The following is a 25,569-nucleotide window of genomic DNA, read 5'->3' as shown; positions in this document are numbered from 1 at the left end:
CTGCATACGACTGTAAAAATACCAAAAGAAAGACAACTCCACCAGTGCGCACAGTTAGACAGCATTTTTTGCCAGACTTGCACTGGGCATGAATCCCACAGGCCAAAAAGGGCTCCCAAAAAGACTCCTTCTTCCCCAGGCCTTAGTCTAATTGGGTGGTGTCTGCCCAAGTCATCTCATGTTGCTCATCTTGATGAATATGAACACTATTAGCCCCTCCTGAATGGCTGAGCTTCACACCCTGTGTTTACGGTAGAGCCTTGCATACCCTGCGGAGGAAACTCATTTATTTATTTATTTTCAAGTTGTTTTCAGTCATAACCCATAGCTTGAGACCATAGTTTAGGGTAGGAACATAAATCATTTTTTACTTTATTTCAGTGTGTGTGCGTGTGTGTGTGTGTGTGTTGGGAGGAAATTATATTAATATATATATTTATTTATTTATTTTTATAAAGTTTATTAATATCGCAGATTTAGGTTAGATTTAGAACGTCTCTGACAGCTACATTTCTGGGTTGCATTTTTTACATGTAAAAAAGAACTTCATTTCACACTACCACCACCACACAAAAATGTCACAAAAAGTTATGCACTATCATAAATTGACCTCACATTATTTTGTACCTTCTGTCATCTAGCGGAAGGGCATTTCATTGTTCGGCCCATCTTGCAGAGAGAGATACAAAAAAGATACAGTGTGTAAATAAATAATTTGTGGACCAATTAAATTAAATTCCTTTCATCACACTTGGTGATCACTCAAGGGAAACTAAATTGCCAAAGCAGTGTGGTTGGAAATCACGGATCTACTCTACAACATAACTATATGAGCAGTAAAGAATACTATGTGATTTTATTCCCCCAACGTCATGCATTGGGTCAGTTTTGAAAAGGGGTTGAGATGTAAAATCGGTCAGTGTACTGTATTATGTATAACCAGCTTTTACATTGTGAGGGTTTCAGCTGAGGAAAAAGTCGTTACACGTTTCTTCCGGCAGAGGGCATAAGTGTTGACAAAACGTTTTTTGTTTGGTCACGTGCTTCCATTTCACTCGGTTCCACACATCATCCTGACACTAGAAGTATTTTTCTTTGACTCCAGAACCTAATGGCCATCCACTTTGACTCTCTTTTAAACGATGAGCACCCACAAACGCGATATGGTAGACTGCAGATAAGAATGACAATTTTAACGCTACATTCTCGATTTAGTTATTACTTTACAGCGTAGTACTTTCCAAAATGAAACCTAACTGGCGGATTTGAATCACGGGAGTTTGTGTAAATTTCGCGATGAACAGGTGGTGAACATTTTAACAAGACACACGCACTGCCCTCAACTTCCCGTTTTTCAGTACCATGGAGAGTCAACATGATTAGCACACAAAACGTGTATGCACTTGAAACGTTTATGCCATCTTTATTTTGTTGATAATCGATGCTGATCCCATCGGATGGATTACATGTACCCGTTTCATACTGCTAATCTTCGTCCATTCGCAGTTTAGCGGGCGACTCAAGAGTTAATACGTTATGTAACACTCCGAGGATGGTCGTCATAATGTGCGCGCACTGTCAGAGGTCCAATTGTGTGTGTCCTCTCTGTGGGTCCATCTGTATTGTGGAACACAACCTGGTACCAGCAACTGGACATTTATTTGTGCTCCGCAGATTTAGCAGCAACCTTCTGAGCGGCATCACGCACTACTGAACATCAGGTGAGCCTTTAGCTGGCGACATTATATTTTTATAAAACAGAACATCGTGTGAATGTTTCTGAACAAACCAACTGCGCACATAAGAACAGGTCTGTGTGTGCGGGGGTGGGGGGTGGGGGGTTATCTATGGGAATATGTCAGGCTGTTATTTGTTATGACGACGCAAATTATATTATTATTTGGTGATCTGACCAAAATAAATCCGGGCATGGATGTGTTGTTGTTGTTGTTGTTGTTGTTGTTGTCGTTGTTGTCGTTGTTGTAGGTGGGGCACCAAGTGAAAAAAAATGAATGGTGAGTTCTGCAAGGAGACTGAAATGTGAACAAATAATTTGAAGTTCAGTTGCAGTGTTGCTTGTAATTCATTCAGAATGATGGTCAAAGGTCTAATAGCGAGATAATTCTGTTCTGACAAAAATAGATAGATGATATTTGGATGGATGTTTTTTGAGCGATGACTCAAAAGCATTACTCAGTGTGACAGCATGGTGTAATGAGTTTGAGTGTATCTCACCGTTACATGTCTGGAATAAAGGAGTGGTTTATTAATGTATTTATTTATTTGTATTGTACCATACTTGCATAGCGTGTATTGCAACCAAATTGAGCTGTATATAAATTTACACTATCGAGGAGTCAAACAGTACAATACTAGTTGAGCATCGTCTGTGATGTCAAAAAACGAGAGATGCATTGATGGAATGAAGGGGTGAATGGCTTGATTTGAATCCTTGTTTTGATCATCATTAAAAAGTAGATTAGATTAAGAGATTTTCAATCTATACTGTTCAAAACATAGAACATCTGGTTATAGAAGAAAGGATGAGAACTAGCTTTCAGACTTGGTCAGTTGTGCAACATTCTCAGTGTATTCCACTGACGTTGTGTTGCTGACATATGACACTAAGATGGTTTTGCTTGTTCAGAGTGTCCTGTTTCCTAAAGAAATGCTAATGTAGAGATGAGTTCTGAAAGAGGCTGTAGATCAAGTGGTTTGGATGGTACTTATTGCTCAAGAAAGTTGACAAGCCTGTGTTTACCGTTAAGATGTGATGCATTGCTTAACAAGCTGATGATGTATTTAGTGAACCAAGTCTTTAGCGGCTGCAATAATAACGTTAGGACAGTTGAGAATATCCCCTCAGTATTTTCTTTTCATCTAATGTGCATAGTCTGAGACGGTCATATAATTTGATGCAGTGTTCAATTTTTTATTCCACGTGTACGGCAGGGCTTCAGCGCAACATTAGTACAATACAATACAACTTTATTTACAAATCAGTTCATACACACAGAATCAAAGACATAATATTCATGCAGAATGTGAAAGCCTCCCAATTCTGTCAGTAGGTAACACCCACACATAACATTTCAAAATGGTTCATGAAGGGCAGAGTATGATGATGACGCGCAGAAGTTGACAAACTGGGCAAATGTGCACAGAATTGCTTCCTTCTTCAGCATTCTCTTTGTTGCTAAGACTGTTGCTAGGACACTAGGGTGAATGTTTTTCTCTGCTAGATGCTTAATCAGATTCTGTTGTGCCGGTCCACGAGACATCTGCTCATGAAGCATGGCACTTGGGTTTGTGAGGATATTGAATCTAAATTATACAATGGAGGCCACCTAGATCTGGGTTCAATTTTAGACTCTGACAATGAAAAATTGAGTCTTCAATCCCATGGCGCTCTGCTCTATTTTTTGCCATCCTTTGTGATTTGAAGAATGAGGATGTCATAATACAGAGGTGCACATACAAAAGAATGTGAATTACTTTACTGGTGCAGAGAAAGAATAACAAATACAGATAGAATACATCACAGATAAGAGCCAAGAAGATGCAAAATGCTTGAGGTCAATTATATAATTGAAGCGCTAAAAGAAGTACATACATCACATCTGCACTTATGCAACCGACCCATTAAGGGAAGCTACTGAGAGGCAGTGCAGCTAACAAAACAGAAGAAGTGATGAGACTACATTTTATTCAAGCATGACAAGAAATTCTGCATTATTTAACTCCAAAGCATGAATAAAAAATGTTTGTTCTTTGGTTAACTGTGCAGGGAATGAGGAGTGGGGGAAAGGTTACATAATCCATGGAGAGTTCATTTCTACTTTGGTCTTTATTTTAAATTAATGGCTAAATTCCATAAATAAAGAAAGTTAAATTCCTAAATTTCTTATAAAAATGTTCCATTTGTGATTTTGATCCCTAAATTTCATATAAAAATGTTCCATTTGTGATTTTGATCGGTGTACAGCGGCATAGTTTAAGCATAGCAATAAGTTGGCTTTACATAATACTAAAAATCTTACTAAAATAATTTGAGGAATTTGCAAGTTTACATTCCCCTAAAAACATGCATTCTAGATTAATTGAAGACTACCAACCAGTCAAGGGTATAACCCGACTCCCGCGTCAGCTGGGATAGGCTTCATAGGTTCATAATTCTGAAAAAGGAAAGTGAAAAAAAAATTCCATCCACTTATCCAGTTTACAGCAAGTTGGAAGCTATCCCACCTTTAACCGTTTAATCACTCCTCATATAGAAAAATGACCATTCACTCTCACATTCACACCGTCTGAATGGGAACTGAGCACAGACGTGTGTTATTGTGTCAGCTGTAAATCTAAATCTCAGTTTTGTTTGCTTTTTATTTCCTAGACTTTAGAATTTTTATTGAAATCCTCATCTCAACTAAATGCTGTCTTAAGAAAAGACATTTGTGATGGTTGTGAAAGGTAATTGAATAGAATTGTGTCAATACTGTTTGTTTCGTAAGGTGGTAAAATTAGAACGTGTTGGCTCTTGTACATCTTATGCCATCTGTACCAGGCTCCATGTGTGCTGTGTGTGTACTGTGTATGTTTGTGTGTATGCATGTGTGGTTTGGTGATGCAACCGAAAGAGTCTCTTTTTTCTTTGTTGACTAATTCTCACCTAATTCTTCTTTTTTACAAGCTTGATCAGTGGAAATACAATACATGAGACACAATGGGACCATTCCAAGAGTATGAGGTTAGTTATAACTAGAACATAGATTACGCCACTTGGCAACCAATGGACGTGAACCTACACATCATTCAGTTTGTTTCCACGGAACAGGAAAAGAAGTCTCCACAGAAAGGAAGCCCACGGAGTCGCATCCCACGTTTGGTCCTCCATCCCTTCCAGCCAAAGGGCAATGGGTCGCCTCTTTCTGACTCTCCTTTTTCAGAGGAGGAGGGCAAAGAGTGTGACGTCAGCTCAGATCACTCGAAGAGGACGATCAGCACCAACAGTTTTTACTCGGGTAAGAATACATACATACATACATATACATGCCCATACACACAGTGACTATGAAAATATATATATATAAATAATGAGTATATATTAAATATATAAAATTAAAAACAAATTCATAGTAACGTATAGTAGTGGTCCCCAACCTTTTGCATCATGGGCCGGTTTTTGATTGCCGCTTGCTAAAACAAAAAGCGTTAGCGCAACAAAATTAGTTCCTTACTGTCCAGCCTGCAGATCCATGTCGTGGGTGGCTATTGCCTATCAAGCAGTCGGGTACGCTCACGTCCGACACCCCTTGCAGCCACTAACTTCGCAGTGCGAATGAGTGGGCGTCGATTTCAGATAAATACCTCATCGAACCCCGAAGGGGGACTTCTTGACGGGCCCACATCGCGGAGTTTTAAAACATCCAGCATGGAAGCACACCACTGTAATGAGGATATGCAGTGCAGAGATGGATGAATAGATCGATAGACTTTGAAAAATTCAGCGCACCGAAGTTCCAGTGACGAGGACGACTTCACAGCCGAGTGTGGCCGCATTGGACACATCATTTTCAAATGAGTCGTGTACGCAGAGCTGGTGAAAAAAGTAAGTCAAGCTAACGCTTAAGACTGAAATTGTATTATAGAATAAATAAATAAATAAATAAATAAATTAGCCTTACGAAAATTCTCTTAGAAGACATTGTGTTTGCGTATCTTTTGTGTTGTCCCTCCCGTGACTCCCACCAAGACCTGGAGGGATGGAGTGTGGCGTGGCCAAAATGCTCATTACCAGGAGGTCTTTTTAAACCCTTTAATTTTGTATTGTTTTCTCGAAAACAAATTCATAAAATAGAAAATACAAACCAATATCATTTTTTTGAAAAAAAAAAAATGATACATAAATGTTATTGAAAAATTGACCATCCTTGCTGGATGATCCCTTTAATATCCTTATTTTGGCCCTCAATTGCTTCTTCACACAGTTTCTAGCCCTTCTCTTCGCTTGGAGCACGCATCCGTCCCAGAGATGAAATGCCCATCTCTGCTTATGCTGCCCTTCGTAGCACAACCGACGGGATGGGAGGTTGTGGGGCGCTTATGCTCTATCTCTGTGCGGCCCAGTAGCAAATGGGCCGCAGACCAGTGGTTGGGGACCACGGTTTGCCAGCACAAGCAGGCAATATTATGCAACGGCTCTCAGACATTTATGTATATTTTATGCACATCAAAGTGGGCCCCCCTTACTCAGTACGAATGTATTTATGCGCATGCATGCATGCTTGTGTGCACTCGAGTGCATAAGGTCGAGCTCTCGTGTGTCTGGTTTTGGTTATTACTGTCTGTGTGCCTATCTACAATATAGATGACACCGGCTGCCCCACTAGTCAGTCTGTGTCCCCCTCCAAAACTCCATCAGGCTCAGAGGAGAGTGCCCATAGCTCGCCAACACTCCCCGAGCGCAAGGCCAAAGTGAAGAAAAGGGTACGAGTTATGGCAGAGGGCAGTCTTGAACCACGGAGCGCACCGAAGCACAAGAAGGAGCTGAGGTCAGCCATGAAAGCCAGAGGTAAGGAAAAAGAATACGGAACATGGACTAACAGAGTTTAAAACTACTATTGTCAAATCTTACAAAAGAGAAATCTTTGGTACACATTACAAGTTCCCAGAGAAGACATAGTTGACATCAAGCGCCATGTTGGAGGTTGACACATTGTTTTTTTTTTCCTGTGCTCATTGAGTGTTTGATTCAAGAATCCTCCCAGTTTTACCCACCAACAGGCGGACAAACGTACTGATCACATGAGTGAAAACGATCTATAAGAAATTACAAAAGTGTCAGCAGTTTACAAAAAGTGGTTGCAAAATAAAGGAGATAATCATTACTAGACTCATTGTTTGACCTTGAGGCAGGGAATTAAAAAAATTCCTTATCCTAGAATTAAATTTCCTCCATCTTAAATCTGCAAATACCTTCAAAACTCCATGGGAGACTATGGGGGTACATTGATTGGGTGAGGGAAAAAGTTTGGAGGCTTAGACAATTAGGCTGATTAGTGGGAGGTTACTTGACTGAGTGAATGTGCACAGACTCTTTGGCAACTCGCTCAGTGGTGGAGAATGTTTTTGACCATTTAGTTTGACACAGTCATCACAGGACACACGACTATGGTTTTGTTTGATGGCAAGAATTGTCTCTCAGGTAGGGTTTAGTTTTTATATGATTTCTTCAACGGTGCTTAGATTTGTCTATTAATAATCATTTTGTGTCAGTCCTGCAACATTTTACCCATGTGAGATCAATCAGGAAACCTTGAGTGCATGTTAATTTCCTGTGAATCAGTTGTTGACTGATAGTTTTTTTTCCAAATGAAGTTTAGCTCAACCCCTGTGCTTTTTTATAGACATTCCAGGCTTTATTTGAGTTCTTTTGTGACATGGTTAACTACGTTGCAGATTTTAAGTGCAAAACTTGAAAACAACATGCAGTAAATGTGTCTGCATAGAGATGCAAGTTTTCATTGTGATCGTACAGTCATCTGGTACAACATTTGGTCTGCACAGTTGAATGTCTTCCATTTTTTTTATTACAATATTTTAAGGTCTTTTTTTAATAGCCGAGACCAACTTGACAACCAAAACAAGCATTATTTGTTTGGTCTAAAGTGAGTGTGTGGCTGTCTGTCAGCAGCCTCTCACAACATACAATTCCTCCTCATGCAGGAAGTGAGGCCGATTTTAGCTCCTCCAGTAGTACAGGGAGCCTAAAGACCAGGGGCAGCCTCACAAAATCATCTGGAAAGAAGACCTCCTCTCGCAGGTATTATCATTTTGCAGTTGCATGTTTTCAAATTGTATTTTTTACATGACAATAATTTGCTCCATTATAACAAAGTCCCATTACCTGCATCAGTTTGGTCCCAGTCTTCAAACCAGCAGGGAGCCCGTCCTCCAACCGTGATGCAGAACTATATGCTCCCTGTAGGATTCCGCCCAGAGCTGCGTCCTCAACCAATAGTAGCAGCTGTAACTCCAGCCCTACATCCAGGTAAATATTTATTTCATTACCTGTTAATTTGTATGGTAATTAGGGCATTGACTATGAAGTTAATCCCAGGCGAGCAGTGAGAATGGAAAATCAAGTACATTTATATAGAAAGCACATTATCTACACCATAAAAGGCAGCAATGATATTCACTACACTTCCAATGGCTATAAAAGAATTGTCACATTTCTCAAATGTCCGGCCAATCTTTCCACTGTGTTTTACCGCTACAGCGATAAAACGCTCTTTTTGTATGACTAGCTATTTTTGGTGAGTGAGATTGAAGCACAGGCAATGTGTAGGATGATTAGTGTGTATGTGGCTGGATTAGCCACGGTCGGTTTTCGTTTCCTCCTTTGCAGACTGCTGGGATTATTTGGCTGTGTGTGGGATTAATACAAATTCAGTCATTCAAACGTCGAGTCCAGACGATGACCCTTCTGGCTGCAGCCACACCTTGGAAAAATGCACTTTGGATTCAAGGGTGCCATGAATTCAAGAAGCTTGTCCTCAAGGAACTATCATGATCATGTTTTGTTAGTAACACAGAATAGAAGTATCTCTTTTAATATATTTGATATTGCAACATGTTGTTTAATGATGTGCCAGTGACTCTTGCCTATTTAGGATGAGTCATCTTTTGAGCACATGCGACATGTTTGTCTGTTTTACCCACCCTGTATTCTGGATGGGATGCAGAGCACTTTTATCAAAGCCTCAAGTGTTACAGGAAATTGTGTTGTTTGAATAGGGAGGCTTTGGGGCTGCATTGCATGTGGTCCAATTCTGCCCAGTCATCCTCCACAGAAAAAAAAATGCTTGTCATTGAAGAACCATGTCATGCAGCGGGCAGATGAATGTTAATACAATTAGCGTTGAGATGGATTTTACCACGGAGATTATTTTTACCCGATTATATTGATCATGTATTTAGAACACCTATTATCCTGTCTCTTGTCTGTAAGCCAGTAATCCAGCATCAGACAGTAATTTTCTGGCTTCAGCCAACATCTTTCCTCTCTCTCTCTTTCAGCTTGCCTATTATATGCAGTAATTTTAGTGTTGTATTCTAAATGTCTCGTTGGAGTGTGTTATGTTTGTTGTGGTTGTTTTGAAGGCGAAGTGAACGCCAAAAATTTCTTGACAAGAATATGTTCTACGGCCCACTAGTAGAAACAAGGCAGTCTGATTCATATTGCGTTTGCAGCATATGAATTAAAGAGTAAAATCCAACTGCTTTTCACCATCTCAGTGGGCGGCCATTTTTTCACTTTTGTCAATTGATAATGACATTGCTGACATCTTTAAAACACAGGTGAGACGTGATTAGTCATTACCTGATCCCTGAGCAACTGTGATTTTCAGTTGACAGAAGTGACAAATGGCTGTTGCTCCCTGAGATGGCTGAAATCGGGAGTTTCCTGCTCATATTCCACAGACGCAATATTAATCAAAATGCCATGTTTAGATTACTGAGGGTGCAGAGATTTTATTGCAAGGATTTTTGGGGGGTTGACTTCCCCTTTAAGGATACATATATTTCTTTGCCCAACAGGAGAGTGAACTTGAGCCGCTACCATTCATGTGGAGATAACCATGGAATCAGACCCCCCAACCCTGAACAATACCTCACCCCTCTGCAGCAGAAAGAAGTGGTCATCAGGCACCTCAAAACTAAGCTACTGGAATCTGACAACAGGGTGCATGACAGGTCAGTTAGCATCTATCTCATCTTATTTTATCTTAATTAGAAGGGGTTTTTTTTCTGTGGTTTTAAAGTGTTCATAGTGCTATTGTAGATGTGATGTAATAGCCAAAACCTGAAGCTCGGCTCAAATGACAATTTACCTGACATCTACTTCTTGGTTATATAAGACAAAAAAAAACATGAAATGACAATGCTGGAGTTCGTTCTTGCGTGAAACATTCGTCCAGATTCAGCTTTAGAATTATTAATTTATAGTGCTCATTTTGGCTAGTGTGAGATAGGCCATTACAAAAGTTTTGAAGTGGCTCCTTCAAGAACTTGAAGTAACAGTCTGTTTTCTGTTGTTTTTCAGAGAGGCAGAAATTGAGGATCTCAAGGGCCAGCTCGGCAGAATGAGAGAAGACTGGATTGAGGAGGAGTGTCACCGAGTCGAGGCACAACTGTCACTCAAAGAAGCCCGAAAGGAAATTAAACAGCTACGCCAGGTTGTGGAGACCATGAAGAGTAGCCTGATGGAAAAAGATAAGGGAATACAAAAGTACTTTATTGACATCAACATCCAAAACAGGAAACTGGAGTCCCTGTTGCAAAGCATGGAACTTGCTCAGAGCGGTGCCAGCCTTCAAGAAGAAAACACACAGGAATTCATCTTTGAGAGCCCCGAAAGAGGCGGACAGAAGAGGGTTGGCGATGAAGAGGGTGGAATGGAGCTGGGAGATCAAGGGGTTGAGGCCATGGCTGATAGTGGGCTGCTAATAAATGACGAGATGGCCAACAGAGCTGACATTTTGGAGCAGGTCTTCATGTCTACAGCGGTGGATTTTAGTCTGGACATCAACATGCCAAAGCCTGGCATCGAGTCTGGCCCTGAAATGTCCATATTATCAGAAATATCAAGTCCACCCCCACCACCTATACCTGCTACTGTCACCAGCCGTTCCCTCAAGAAGACTGAAGTTAAAGGTATCCAGACTGATATTATGCCTATGTCACAAGATCTTCAGGCTCTTCTTTACCAGCTTCTGAGACTTGAAGTGAGTCGAGGCCAGACGCTTTCCATCTCCAGCACTCTTCTTGGTCTCCCAAACCTGCCCACCTCCACTCTCACTTCGGCACATTTCCCTGACTTGATGTCTCCCTCATTCAACATGCTGACCCCTGCTCTCCTTGACAGTGCAGTCATTGCTACTGACACGAGCTTGCATGGCACAGAACTTGCAGAAAACCCGCGATTCATGGATGAGCTGGATTTTGACGTGAGCACAGAAAAACATCATCCCGCATCCGGACAGGGTGTGATCAGCAAGCAATACTGGAGCAACAGTTTCCTGGTGGATCTGGTTGCCGTCGCAGCACCTGTGCTCCCCACGGTGGCCTGGCTGTACTCGCGACATGGTGTGGATAAAAGCACTCCGGTCAACATCGCTGCTCTCATCAGGGGGTGTTGTATTATGGGATTGCGCTCTCTTCGTCACATTGCTCACAGGCCAGATGTGTAATGGCTTTCGACATGCAAGCACACGGCTCACTTTGAATGCGAAGCACTTAAGCATTTTTGAGAGTATTTTTTTTTTTTTTGCTTTTCGTGAACACCTAATCATTGCCGCTATTTGGGGTCCAAGCACTGTATATTGACTGTGAGTTGAAATTAATTTGTAATATGAAAGGGAGTATTTATTAACAGGTGTGTAATTTATTTATAGTTTCGCTATAAGATGATCGTCTGGGTAGATGGTTTTTCTCATTGCTGTTTTGTAGCTACTGTAGCTCCCAAGTTGTCAAAGCACTTGTTCAGTTGAGTTTTTGGAGAAAAAAAGATTGAATGTTGGTTTCGGTTTGACAGATCGTGAAAAGTTTTGATTGGTGTTGTTGTTGTTCAAAAAGAAACCTTGATCCTTCAGCCAAAGCTTTAATGTAAAATCACTGTTCTATTTTTTTGGTGAAGCGTGTATCTTCCCTCCAATAAGTGGCGCTTTAGTAAATTGAACCTTTTGTATTGTTAAAGTTAATGCTTCACAGCAAATGACAGTTATGTGCCTGAGCTATGTGCAATATCTGTGGTATGCATCAAATGTCCATTATATTTATTATTAAAGCATGATAATAGACTACCTGGACTCCTGACATTTTTTTAAGGGTTTGAGCTGGGGAAAATTAAAGTTGTGCCTTGAGACTCGAGTGACTCGCAAGTTTTTTTAAGCTACAAGCAGTCATTGAATTTTTTTTTCTTTTAGTTGAGGGCAACAATTTGAGACAAATGCTGTATGGTGGCACTGAACTCAACTCGCTCCACAACAAGCAGCATTTTGCCATTGTGAATATTTTGATTTAAAAGATGTTCATTGCCACTCTCAGATTAAGTTTGCGGTCAAACTAACAGAATGAATGAATTAGATGAGTATTTAAAAACTATCTTTGCTTCAGATAGCTTGTTTTGCTAACGATCAAAGCACAACAGTTATGTCACTTGGGCATGTTGCAATGTTGATCCTTAAGTAGAGAAGTTAAGAGATTTGCCAAGGCTTTGACGCCTGGCAAAACAGATTTACCAACCAGGAGAAGTGCACTGGAACGCACCATTTGGACTAGGAAATCCAAGTAGCGAAGTCTAAAAACTTAGTCGTTTTTTTAAAAAAAAAAAGCATTTGTATGAATGAGCATACTTAATAATGCTCGATGTGGCAGCAGAACTAATGTCATGCTCAACAAAGAGCATGTTAAGTCCAAATGTCACATCTTGGCAATGTGGACAATTTATGGCCAATTAATTGGTAACATTAAGGTATGAGTGGAGTGAGTTGGTCGTTATTATGAAGTCCACTTGACCGGAAGTCTGACTCGTGATCCAGCCCTAGCTTTCACATGACGTTAAGAGCATTTTGATACATTATGTGTCAGTCATTTTAGAGCGCTGAATTCATATTAAGATATTATTAGTAATGGTGCGACGATCGATTGGCTGATTTTTGCGGAAAAGTATGTGATTGGCATGTATCAATCACTATCTTTCATTGCCAATCACAAAAACTGATCACCAGCAGGTCCTGAATTGCAGCCTGCATTTGTGCATTGTCGCGTCATACATTTTTCGGTGTAAATTATTTAGTCATTCCCAAGAGCCGTAACAGCCTTGATGCCTACTTGAAAGCAACAAGCATAGAGCAAAAACGGTGGAGCAACACATTAATATAATAATTGGGCATATACATTGTGGCTAAACTTGTCGATTCTTTATGTTCTATTTATGGTGTTACTGTGTTTTTATATACATTACAATTTTATAGTCTGCTATTTTACTCATTAAAGACCACCTTACAATTATCGTGGATGGGAGGGTGCTGGAACAGATTAATGGCATCCCAATTCATTTAATTCAGGTAAGATGATTTGAGATATGAATGTTTTTGAGTCATGCGAGTGGTCATAAAACAAATGGTACATCCATCCATCCATTGTTTGAGCTGCCTCTCCTCATGAGGGTCGTCGTGGGCATGCTGGGGCCGATTGCAGCAATCTTCGGCCAGTAGGCGAGCTAGACCCTGGACGGGTTGCCAGCGCATTGGAGGGCACACAACGACGACCAACCATCCACGTCCACAAACACAATTCAATTCAGGGTATCCAATCAACCTACCATGCGTGTTTTTGGAATGTGGGAGGGAACCAAAGTAGCCGGAGGAGGCCGGGATCAAACCCTGCACCTCTGAACTGTGAGGCCATCGTGCTTACCAGTCGGTCACCGTCCTGCCCACAAATGATACAAATTATACTAACAAGTATCTCAAAGCACCACTGTAGTGTGTCACTTATGTAAGAGGCCTGTGAAAATTGGCAAAGATGGTCATTAATTTATGATGTTCACGTTAATAAATAAAGGGGAGCAAGCCAGGCTTTTCCCAAACATTTCTATGACTCATCTTGGATAAAAGCTTCCTGTCTGCATTTTTCACATCCTTTGATTGAAGAGTCAACAGGGTGAAGTGCATTAAATGCACTTAAGCGTTTATCACTGAAGCTGTAAATCTGCATACAAACTGGGTTAATGCAACTGCAGCTATCCACACTTGTTTTCACAGTCATGATGTAACGGCATTTCAAATGTACTCAAGAAAAATCTGGCAAATCAAGAGGAACTAACACTTCATTTAATCCCTATGACGACATTGCACTCTGCCATGTTCTGGTATCTCCATGTTACATAATCAAAATATCTTAGTTCAGTAAGCATCAAAAGCCTGAGTCATCAGATGCTGTAACACCCTCCGTGATAGTCTTATGTTGAGATGATGCATGGTGAAATATGACCCTGAGGGATATAGCAAATATCGTGCATAAAGTTGTCTTTCTGAGCACACTGACTGATTTTCCATTTTTGAAAATAGGTCATCTCAAAAGCGGTCTTATCCGGCAAGGCGCACTAACACAGGAGAGAGGTCGTCATTTAGGATGACAAGTTGACTTTTGAGGTCATCACAAATACAAATTTGAAGAAGGCTAATCAGAGATTTAGAGAGTTTTGATTGAGGAAGTTGAGGACTTTTCGTATTGACAGTTTGCTTATGAATATTTTCCATTTGTCCTCTGTTGAATTTCCCATTTGCAGTAATTCTTCGGCTTAGCAATCTCAGCCTACTTAATAAAAACAGACTGGGGAGTGTCGTTAAACTGTGCCAAAAGATCACTGGGGTTCATCTTAGCGATCTCAACCAGTATTCTGGTCCGCATGGAATTCATCAGACCACAAATACCAGTATATGTTGACCTTTCTGACGTTTTTATCCAAGCAGACTTATTTTATTTATTTATATCAAAGCTATTTGAACTAGAGGTTGATTGAAACAGAATTTGGGGGCCGATAAGGATACTGATATTGGGGCCTAAAATATTGGTATCCGATATATTGTCATGCAAGTATATATGCTGTACCTTACATAAACTCAAATTCTTCTTATACCCCAAAATTCAATATGATAGCTTTATTCATGTAGAGAATTTCACAACAGCTGGAGCTGTATCAAAGCACTTTCCATAATGGAGTCATATAAATTAGCAGGAAATAAGCACACAAATTAAAAGACAAACAATATATACCAGAAGAACAGCGACAGTCTCATGTTGAGTCAAAAGCTAAAGAATAAAAATGTGTCTTCAAACGAGTTTGAAAGTGGACAGAGAGGGGGGGATTGCCTAACTTTCCGTGGGAGGTCATTCTTAGGGAAGGACAGGCAACTGAAAAAGGACGATCCCCCCTGAGGCTGTGCTTAGTCCTCGGTACCTCCAGCAGCATTTGGTCCACAGACCTGAGGGGTAGGGGTGGAGGAGCTCAGAGAGGTACGCTGGGGCGAGGCCATTTAAAGCTTTGAAGACAAACAGGAGGTATCTTAAAGCGAACTCTAAAGTGCACTGGGAACCAGTGAAGAGAGGCCAAGATTGGGGTGGTGAAGGGACACTGGGAGCGAACGCCATCACTTCTGTCTTCCTTTCATTGAAATTCAAGAAATTAAGTGACATCCATTTTGATTTTGATTTCCTCTCGACAGTATAGAAGTGGTCTCAAGACTCAAATTAAAGCAGAATGGTACTTAATTAAAATTCTGAACTTTAATTAGCAACACGAAACATAAAACACAAGGAGAGGGCTTGTATGGACAGGTGTGTAAAGGCTGCATCTTGCATATTAATTGACACAAACATACTACCTGATGAGATCTATTTTGAAAGGCGCAGGCCTCAGTGCACACGGTTATTAAATCAGGTTGTTTATTTATTTGCATGTGCTTACTTGTGCTATGAGGTTTGGACAGTACCCACAACGTTTTAGTATATCTGGAGCAACCACTATCCAAATGTTCCTGGCCCAGCACCTCTGTCAAATTTTAGATCCTTTTGTGGCCCGCAATGGGCTAGAATAACCCCGTTTCACCCATAACTGAACAAATTAAAAATCATTTGAATTTGTTTCAACTGGACAAAAAAAATTATCACAAGCTGTATATTATTGATACAAAGTTGAAAATCAGACAAAAAACTCCAACATTAGGAAGTGCCAGAACATTTGCACAAACATAGCTGATTATTTAAAAAAAAAAAAAAAAAGGGATGTGTGTACAAACGGCCAGAATACAACCCAGAGGGTTAAGTGTGTTACACCAAATGCCACTTAATTTTTGGGGTGTAGTAATATCAGTACTATCTAGAGAATGGGGTTCACTGGATTCTGGTCAAATATCTTTTCCAACCCAATTCATCCATAAAGCACGTTATTCACCTGAATCAAAGAAGTTTATTCAAAAAGCTGCGAGGGCATACTTGAGCATAATGACTTCAGTGAAAGTCCGGTTTTATCTTTTTTTATGTAATCAAAACAAAACAATGCAGTGTATAACAGAAATACATAAAACATTATTCCATTTCAGAATCACACGCCAAAGTACCATGCCAACGGTTGAAACGAGGAGCTCTTATTGCTTAAGAATCTCGACCCTCAAAGGCTGCTCAATTCAATAAACACGCGCTTTCTTTGTTTAAGCCTGATGATAGTGTTATCACTAAAGCTGTACAACAATTACCGGTGTGATCCCTGTTCATTTTGCATCAATCAAAATTTCAAAACTCCAAAACACAGAAATGCACATTTCGCTTCACAAAGGCTGCCAGTGAAAATGTAATGACTAATGAGGGCTACAATAATTGATGTAGCTAGTGAAAAGGATCTACACTTCATAAATGGCACCAACATGTGTAAAACATAAATATGAACAGAATACAATGACTTGCAACTCCTTTTCAACTTATCTTCAATTGAATATACTACAAAGACAAGACATTCCATGGTCATACTGATAAACTGTTTTTAGGTAACGATTCACTCATTTTTTATTTTAGCCTGTAAGATGTTCCAAAGAAAGGGGCGTGTTTATCACCGTTACATCTTCTTGCTTTTTAACAACACAAACGTTTGTGAACTGAGAATGGATTTCTGCAGGTATTAGCAAATGTAATTTAATGCCTCTTTTAATGTAACTTTAAGCAAATTCAATGCCCACGTCCTACTGCATATAAATGCATGTGCACGCACACATACATAGGCACATGCATATATGCAGCTGTCAGTAAAATTTTTTTTACCCAATTGCATTATTTCCATGGCTCAAAATAAAATTTTCTTCTTTGCAGAGCAGTTTTGAGAATCAATTACTTTTTAACTTTGTGGAGCATTTTTTTTCAGGTTAATTCTAAGGTTCAGAAACAAGGGCCTTTCAATCAACATTATAATGAACAATTGTTTTTTTTTTTTTTAATGGAATCAACAGTTTCTATTTATTAAATTCACATTTTGTGTAGCAGTAAATTTTATTTTCTTGTCAATAAGCAAATCTAAATTGATTAAAAAAGAAGTTCTGCTGTGATGTAATTACAACATTCAGTTTGAACCAAAATATCTCATTTGTGGAGTGTAAACAATTAAATATAGGTTGAAATTGTTTTGCAAATCATTCTGTTGTGTTTTTAATATATGTTTTACACAACGTCCCAACTATATTGGAATCGGGTTTTGGATTTGCAGTTATCCAAGACCAGTTTATATTTTTTTTAAAAATGGAGCTAGTGGCTGCATATTTTTCCATTACAGTCTGAAGCTCATGTTAATAGCCATGATGTTACCATAGGAACCCACAGCTTAATACTACAGGATAGAGTATGCTATTGTCTTTAATGACTAATTTTGCAGAGGTACAGTGCAAGTAATTGCTGGGGGAAATTTTTGTTTTTCAACAATGGAACATAAATACAAAAATCATTATTAAGCAGACCAATGTCACTAGCAAACAGTGATTCTTAAAAATAATTACACCTCTTTGTCCATTGTGGTTAGAATCAAGACAAAGAAAATCAATCATTATATAAAAAGGTCATACAGTACAGATTTGAGTTTATTTACACACCTTAAATAGGACATGTGCGAACAGCACATACACCTAATATATAGGGAGCATAGAGGTTCAAATTCTTAAAGAACAAATTACTTGGAAACATGGTGGAAAACGGGGTTTGTGAGCGTACCCAAGAACGATTCACCGTTGCTGCTCAAACATGGACAGGAATGGCTGCTGGATGACGAAACGTTACTGAAAATGTAGCAGTGTAGCATGAAAACTTTGGATGGTCTGATGATTTTAAAGATAAACTCACGACAGATTCAGTGTCTTTCCCTTGAGATCCTCTGGCTCAAAACTGAGCATTAGCAAAATGTTACGAAAGCTTAACAGCCATCTTCTGCTCTTTCTTCATCATCCTCTGAGCCTCTTTCTCCATCTTCTTCTTCTGCTGCTCCATGGATCGCTTTTCTCTCTCAGCCAGTTTTTGTTGTCTGTTACGGGGATTACAGATTGCAATTTATGTCAATATAGATATTGAACTCATGGTTGTCAGGGCGAGGACAATAAACTCCATCTTTTTCCTCCTTATTGGAATACACTGTAGTGGTAAACGCTGCCATCTGCAGGTCAAAAATTGAACCTACATGCCTATCAGCTTTGTGACGGTACAGTAATAGATTTATTACCTGAGCACCTCTTCTGCTTCCCAGGTGGCGTCAGACTCATCCTCCCAGGCATTGGTGTCCCCCTGCCAGTTATCCATTTCACCAAGTTCTCCCTGCACAAAGTTATACAACGGCACCAATGAGAATTTGACTGCATGAATACAATAAATCACACTCCTGTATATGACTTGACCTGCCAAACAGCAAATCAATTGGCACAATAATGTATACAGACCACCTTGCAAAATTTCTACGCTAACACAGTAGTTTGGTCAGAAAAAAGAGGTGGAATCTTGCCACTAAGCAAATCCCAAACTTTTCATTTCATGTCTCGCATCAAACCGAGTTGTATTAAAAACAGAAAGCATGCCACAATGAGACTCCTTTTAATAATTACTACGCCTGAAAATAGTTTGTGTAATTTTTGAGTCAACGCTTGAATGGGTTGCAAATTATAACTGAATAGAAGACAGAAATGACAGAACTTTCGTTTTAAAAAGAATAGTCAGGGTATTAGGATAACAACAGTTGCCTTAAAACCATGAAATACAGAGTTAGCAGGAAATAGTATCACACACATGTTGCAGTTGCCTTCCAGTCATTTTGATTTTTCTATGTATGGGTCTCACCACTTCTGGTTTGGGGTCGTAGGGGATGCAGGAGCGTAACTATTCAAATGCTTGCCTTTAGGTTTCTGCCTGCCTTTGTTCGTCTTGACTTGCGATACCTACGGCGTATGCAAAGGAGTTACCTAGGTTTTAGCATCAAATACTGCCCAAAGATAGTTGGGATGGGCTCTAGCACACCTGTAACCCTCATGAGGAGATAAGGGATAATACAAAATAAGTGTTGTTTCACGAAAAAAATAAATTGCACTGCTTAAACTCAAGATTAGGTTAACTGCAAGACACAGTTACGTGATTCCAAATTTGCATTTTTCTATGATAAAACTATTTACAATGTCATTGTTGTACAATTTTGAAATCAGCCAGAAGAATTGGGAAAATATCTTTTGAAGTTATGGAAAACAGTGGCATTCAAATCACCATGTGCGATGTCCCATGATTCCATTATTGTTTTCTCATTTTTATTTTTTTTTAATTAACGCACTAATCACATTCTATGTGCCTAATATTTATATTAGGCTGTGCATCCCTAAAACCTATTTGTAGCAGGTGAAGACCTCACATTATTCTTTAATCTTCAGTCAAAACCACTTTTAAGTTTAAGCATTGCACTTTTCTGACTGGTCTGAAGAAATGGTACAAATCCCTCAAAGACTTCTGCCGACCAGATTTCTCTCACGATGCCTCGCAGATTGTGTTGCGGTCTTCAGCTTTTGTTTACCAAGTCTGCATCACAACATTGTTCTTGGTTGTGATGCAAACACATGATAGGGTTTCTCCATTTGTGAGACCTTAATCACGATCTGTCTTTCAGTAAACCCACATTTAATGAATAACTCTGCGATACGATGACAAGAGTGCTCCAAGTTTTGAATGTAAAGGAAATGTGTCACTTGATCACATTTTTTCCCACTGTAAGAATTGATGGGACACGAAACAACGCCTGGGATACAATATTAACGTGTATGGTCAAGCATTTACATCAGGATAAAATGAATGTCAATGTGTACTCAACAATTAAATGTCTTTCTCGGATATAAACAGAATGCATTCCCGAAACTTCAGAGATGACAAAAGATAACTCACTGAAGGTGGACAGAAGGTCAGCATATCCTGAGAGACTGCAAGTCTGCTGGAGAAACCTGATGAGCCATCAGGGACCAGGTAGTTCAATGGCTCCCTTTTCTTGAGCACAATCTACCAAGTGGAAATCAGAGACCAGTCAGACCTTAAGACAGCCATCATAAAGGATTCAAATTTCTTTTAATCGGCAACGGCGCAGTTTTGTTTACAATACATATATAACAACCTGACTACATTCCTGAAATACACCTGGAGGCTCGATATGGAAAGAATGTTCTATCATAATACAGGACATATTATATCACGAGAATGATATACCTTAATATATTTTCAGTTCTAGAATAACAGTATATAACACACTAATGATGCGAAAATGATGCTTCAAATTTGCTTCACGGACCAGTTGTATTTTTTGACTCCTCTAGATGGCACTGTTGGTTTAAATAAAGGTTTAACAAACGGCTAGTCAGTGTACTTTCACCCCAAAGTTTAACAAAGAGTGACATCTGGAGGAGGCAAAACAAATATAACTGGTTCATGAAGCAAATTTGAAGCTTCGTTTTACCATCACTACAACACACTATGAGTGTCAAATTATTTTGAAGTGACATTAAACAAACAAAATTGCATGAAATGCGAACTGCATCCAGTAATCCCACTGCAGCTATGTTGACCTAATTGTGCACTCTCTGTCAGTAATGTAAGATGACTATATATGATTCACTTCCTCATATTGATGATCAGGCAGTGTGGCAAAAGATTGTGCAGTGAAAGCAATTGTTGTCAAACCAAGCTTTGCTGACTTGTATCCAGTTCGCACGAAAGTAGAAAAAAATAACAAGATGGATTCATTTCTATCGTCGTCACGATACGTATGATAATGTCATATCACCCAGTAGTGTTTAAATAATTTTGGGTTTTGTTGTCTTCTAAAGTGTTTAAAAATGTTCAAAATTCAATTTTCAAAATCATTCAAATTAGGAACTGCTCTGTACCGGAGTAGGCAAAGGAGAAAAAAATATTTTTTTCTCCCGTGGTTTGGAGTTTATAAATGCATTCAATACACCCAAACAATTCCCAAGACAAACATTTTACTGACAACTGCTATAGCAATTTGGATCAACACAAATGTGGATTTGCAGGATATCATTCACTTATCCCGGGGATCAATACCAACTCCCTCTGGAACAGTAAATAACACTGTCCAAGTAAGTTTGTTTTCAGAGTTATTTCCTTCATTGTGTGATATATTGCGACATTGTTTCGGTCGTTAGCTTTGCAGCTAAAAGACCAGTTGATGTAACATCAATGCTAACTCAAAGCATGTGACTGAGAAATGTGTTGTGCAACTCTTTGCAGTTATAAATGGACACCATTTTTAATTTAGTGTTATCAATGTCTCTTTCCCATCCTCTAAATGATTCTTTGCAAACATATTTCCTGATCTCATGCTTCTAAGGGCATTGGTGTGTGGTCATTCAGAGCGATATTCTTTGTGTACGAGTACGGATGTGAAAGACTCAGTTTGTAAAAAAAAGCACAGGGAACATGTGATGCTAGGCCAGACCAACTCATTTTGTAAACAGATGCAGATGAAATCAGGCAAACCTTGGCCACTCCCAACCAAATCCACTTGTTTAATGCTAGGCTAACAGTTGACCAGCCAAATGGAGCATGTAATCCTACAACAAGGTGGGATTTCCCGAAAAGTGTTTGATATAGTATTTGGGCGTCCAGAGGATGGTTGTCGTCGTCGCTGCAAATCGCTCATGTGAGTGTCCCTTTCAGTTTTTGCCTTGGTATTGTTACCTTTTTTTGTCTTCTTTTAAAGTTATATACGTAAGTGACCCGTTTCACCAGTCGCTGCTTATTACAAACAAAGATCTTATTATGGTAACATATCTTTAATCTTTACATCATCCAAAACGACGGTATGGCAAATCAGATGACAATACATCAGCAAATATGGTCATATTGAACCTCCCCGAGAAAGGGTGCGAACAAATCCTGTGCGGTGCTCCCAACTGAAAAAGTTGATAGCGCCAGTGTTACCAGTGAAAAAGTTGGTGTCTAACCTCGGTTAGGAAAATTGATTTAAGATGCTTAGACAGTGACAACCTTATCTACACTGATCCACTTTTCCACAATTGGCCAGTGTTATTTGGCGTCTTGGCAATAAAGTGTAGAATGGAGAAACTCGATGGTTTATTATAAACTCGACGCGAATAAAAAAACAGGCAAATGAAGGCAGTGCTTGGAAGTCAAATGACAAAGTAAACAGTATTATTTTTCATCATCTGTTGATTTTCTTTCTGTCACAAACAAAAGCAACTGGATAATCAGCTTCAGATACGTTTCCTGAAGCTTGTCTCTCAAATTTGATGTGATACTTAATAACTACATTTAAAGATAACATTAGTGCGGCTATGATGAACAAGTACGGGATTCAAATATTTCCTAAGGCAAAATAAACTGTCTGATTAGCATATTGAATGGTTGGGTATCAATTCAGATTTCCAAAATAACTTTGATTCACAAGGGAATGATTCTATTCCATTTACGTTTGACGGAGATTTTCGATTCAGTTCAGGATTTCACGTGGTGCTAATTTTACTTTTACATGGATGGTATTCTCAGAAGAACCAATGCTACAAAAACTCGAAAGGTATTTACATTAAGAATTTAACCCAATGCAGTTACATTAATCACGTTTTATTGAACCTGACTTGATCACATCAATAAATAATTTAAATCAATTGCAACCACAATGCTAGCTGAGTAAATAAAGTAGCAAAACACACTGCTAACTCATGACTTTTGATTAATGACATTCACACTCCTGACTGCCTCACAAAGTTTTGGTTCATGTCTTTGTGTTTTTTTAACCAAAACTTCCAGACATCTGCCTTCAAGCTTGTTGGCGCTGATTTCAGTGCTTCCACCTTGTTGTTTTGATAAGCTATTCTCGGATAGTGATGGGATCTCACTTGACACGACAAGTCACATGAACTCATGGGGAAAGGACGCATCAAAAAGATCCATTTATGTCTTTATGAATCGATATCGGGTTATGAAAAGGAAAAGTGGTGGCCTGGCACAAATGTGGGAAACACTGCAGCTGCAATGTCTTTATTTGCATGTCATTGATTGGATCGGTGAGAAGACATTACAGATAATCACAAAACTAAATAAAAATAAAATGCATGTACCCTGAGACTTGCCAGGGTGGTTAGATTTTTCATTGCTGATTGAATATGGAAGAAAGATGCAGATTTCTTTGTGACATAAGTATTTTAAAAGATATACCTTCTGAGTTTTCCTGATGGTTGGCGCCATGTCCTTGAAGTAGTCGGGCTCCTCAAGCTCAGGGGGTTGAGGGGGAACGTTTCCATTACCACCTTCGATCTTAATACTTGTTGGAGCGTCTTCATCCCATGAACTCCAGTCTTCAACATCTGTCTGTGCAGACTTAAAAGTGCAGAGAGGGAAATCATGAGCTAAAATTGATCTCTGCACTGGACATTTTTTCCAAATGCGCTTATTTGATCATTTTGGCCGAGAAAGACCTTCCATGCTGACTGCCACAGAGTTAAGCATTAAATGTCCAAATCATTAGGAATCTTCCAATACAAATTGACAACACATTCTTATCAGGCGAGAGTAGTTAGTGGGTTAATTTTACAGAGTTCACTACTAACCTGTTTAGGTATGGATGATGAGAAATCCACTGTGGTCGGGAGAGTTATTTGATCCCCACTGAGCTTTCGGCCCCTTCCGCTTCTAGTTTAGTGCCAAACAATAATAAGAACAATAAAACAGGTAAGTAATGTCACACTGGAATTTTTAACTGCAACTTTTTTAATTTATATAAAAAAAGAAACTAAATATTCAACAGTAGAACAGGGACAGGCAACTAGGTGGCCCAATTGATTAATCAGGAAACAAAATTATGGGAAAATGTTTGTTTTAACAAGGACAAAAGTATTAAAATATTAAATACTCAATTTCCCCTAAAAGAGGGGAGCGGCAAATCCCATTTTTTTTGGTTGAAGCAGCGTATATGCAAACCCACTAGTTTCCATCTGGGAATAATACAGGGGTCGACTGTAGTATGAAGTTGTTATATCACCAATCACCATGTGTCTCATTTGTGTTTACACTGGGTCACATTCCTGCAATATAATGAACATTTGGAATGAGTTGATTTTCGTGACAAAAAAAAATGTTTTTGCACTTAATAACAGTTTCTTCATCAGTGTTGTACCTTCCTTGAAAATATTTTTTGCGGCAGAAAAGCCCTTTTCCCCAGGAAAAAATATATTTGAGTCATGGTTATTATTTTGGTGGCTTCAAATCCGTGTTGTGGCTCTTTTCTCCATGCATTGAACAATATCTGATCAAAGCTAAATTCATTAAGAGCACTTGTCTTGTCCATATTTGAAATTGCATTTTTGTTACACATTTGGTTAGTAAGTGTGTCGTCCTATGTATGTACACCCCCAGAGGAACTGATGAAAAATTGTGCATTTAAATTGACCATTCCTTCGGTAGAAAATGGATGGAGGAATGGATAAATTAAGGGCAGATCTATTCAATGTGATGTCCACCATCTACAGCTATCAGATTGTTTTAATGTTTTCCATCACTTACCTGCATATCAATCTCTTCAAGAAAGAGAGCAAACTGGCCAGACATGTGCAGATCTTGAACAGACGAAATTGAGTGACGGCCATGACGAGAATGATCTGGTGAAACAAAATAATCACTATTACAATACAGGTTGTTTTGCTATCCAATATATCTTTTTTTGTAGTTTAAAACAATGTGAATAGCGAAGCACCGAATGTAGCAAAGCTAATATCAAGTAACCTTTCGTAAAATGTAGCATTTGTGGATTTCAAGGCTATTCAGCAAGCCTTCTTTTTATGCTAGATCTTTCAATGAAACAGCCACAAGAGGAAATTACCGTTTGCAAAGCTGATGTTTCCTCTTGTGTTGCTGACGAGACAAGTTCATTTATTTGCCGACTGCTGCTTGTTAGCTTAGCCCAGAGAAAAGCATGTTGTTTCAAAATCCTTCAACAGTCTTGTTGAGTGTGACGAATATTGTTAGGTATTAAATGAAGGTCATGTCCCAACAAAGACTGAAAAATCTACATACTCCAATGCTGTTTCATGACACAACTCTAAAGTGTCGTTGCTCATCTCCCTTGCGCAGCTGCCATCTTGGAGCTCAGCTGGGAGGAGCAGGAACAAGGAAATAACACTGCATGCGCGCCGCCTTCAGCCACTCCAAAAGTGTCAGATCCATGCAGTAAAGATGCTATTATTTTGAGACAGGATTTATAATTGTACTTACTATTTGCTTATTTAACTGACATGTTGTGGTGTCGATTACTTATTACAGCATGGTTTGATCCATTAAATATATCACAATCTGTGCCACCTATGTTCTTCTTCTTATTATTATTATTATTATTATCATTATTATTATTATTATTAAAAATATAAAAAAATATTAGTAGTAGTAATAATAATACTAGTAGTCGTCCTCGCCTATATA

At 39.1% G+C, this 25,569-nt stretch overlaps 2 protein-coding genes across 9 annotated transcripts; one reads left to right on the top strand and one right to left on the bottom strand.

Annotated features, from left to right (window-relative positions):
• The first annotated feature begins 1,373 nt into the window (after positions 1-1,373).
• sybu (syntabulin (syntaxin-interacting)) lies at positions 1,374-11,864 on the top strand. 8 transcript variants are annotated; one of them, XM_088306485.1, is made up of 8 exons: positions 1,374-1,721; positions 4,688-4,744; positions 4,814-5,018; positions 6,365-6,568; positions 7,723-7,819; positions 7,895-8,047; positions 9,601-9,756; positions 10,106-11,864. In XM_088306485.1, the coding sequence occupies exons 2-8, from the start codon at positions 4,721-4,723 to the stop codon at positions 11,250-11,252; spliced, it is 1,986 nt and encodes a 661-aa protein (XP_088162611.1). In that variant the 5' UTR covers positions 1,374-1,721; positions 4,688-4,720; the 3' UTR covers positions 11,253-11,864. The 8 variants fall into 8 exon arrangements, with proteins under 8 accessions (XP_088162611.1, XP_088162616.1, XP_088162612.1 ...); XM_088306490.1 differs by having other exon boundaries at positions 1,375-1,721; positions 6,419-6,568; XM_088306486.1 differs by having other exon boundaries at positions 1,379-1,721; positions 4,832-5,018.
• A 5,805-nt stretch (positions 11,865-17,669) lies between these two features.
• ebag9 (estrogen receptor binding site associated antigen 9) lies at positions 17,670-25,307 on the bottom strand. Its single transcript, XM_088307603.1, has 7 exons — positions 25,168-25,307; positions 24,658-24,752; positions 23,706-23,787; positions 23,314-23,475; positions 20,011-20,121; positions 18,320-18,411; positions 17,670-18,124 (listed from the first exon to the last, which is right to left on the bottom strand). Exons 2-7 carry the CDS (start codon positions 24,738-24,740, stop codon positions 18,007-18,009), a joined length of 648 nt encoding a protein of 215 aa, XP_088163729.1. The 5' UTR covers positions 24,741-24,752; positions 25,168-25,307; the 3' UTR covers positions 17,670-18,006.
• Between the last annotated feature and the right edge of the window lie 262 nt (positions 25,308-25,569).

The sequence above is a fragment of the Idiotropiscis lumnitzeri genome, chromosome 10 (assembly GCF_059441095.1).
Source record: "Idiotropiscis lumnitzeri isolate Australia: NSW breed Sydney's pygmy pipehorse chromosome 10, RoL_Ilum_1.0, whole genome shotgun sequence".
NCBI lineage: Eukaryota > Metazoa > Chordata > Actinopteri > Syngnathiformes > Syngnathidae > Idiotropiscis > Idiotropiscis lumnitzeri.
The sequence above is the reverse complement of the archived record's forward strand: the minus strand, read 5'-3'. Positions and strand labels throughout refer to the sequence as shown.

Excerpts from the sequence above, each read along its gene's own strand:
- sybu (XM_088306485.1), top strand. The coding sequence starts at position 4,721 with ATGGGACCATTCCAAGAGTATGAG. Across the intron at positions 6,569-7,722 it reads GTCAGCCATGAAAGCCAGAG|GAAGTGAGGCCGATTTTAGC; the intron begins GTAAGGAAAAAG and ends CTCCTCATGCAG. Across the intron at positions 8,048-9,600 it reads AACTCCAGCCCTACATCCAG|GAGAGTGAACTTGAGCCGCT; the intron begins GTAAATATTTAT and ends TTTGCCCAACAG.
- ebag9 (XM_088307603.1), bottom strand. The coding sequence starts at position 24,740 with ATGGCCGTCACTCAATTTCGTCTGTTCAAGATCTGCACATGTCTGGCC. Across the intron at positions 23,788-24,657 it reads TTGAAGAGATTGATATGCAG|AAGCGGAAGGGGCCGAAAGC; the intron begins GTAAGTGATGGA and ends GCACTAAACTAG. Across the intron at positions 23,476-23,705 it reads CATCATCCATACCTAAACAG|TCTGCACAGACAGATGTTGA; the intron begins GTTAGTAGTGAA and ends TGCACTTTTAAG.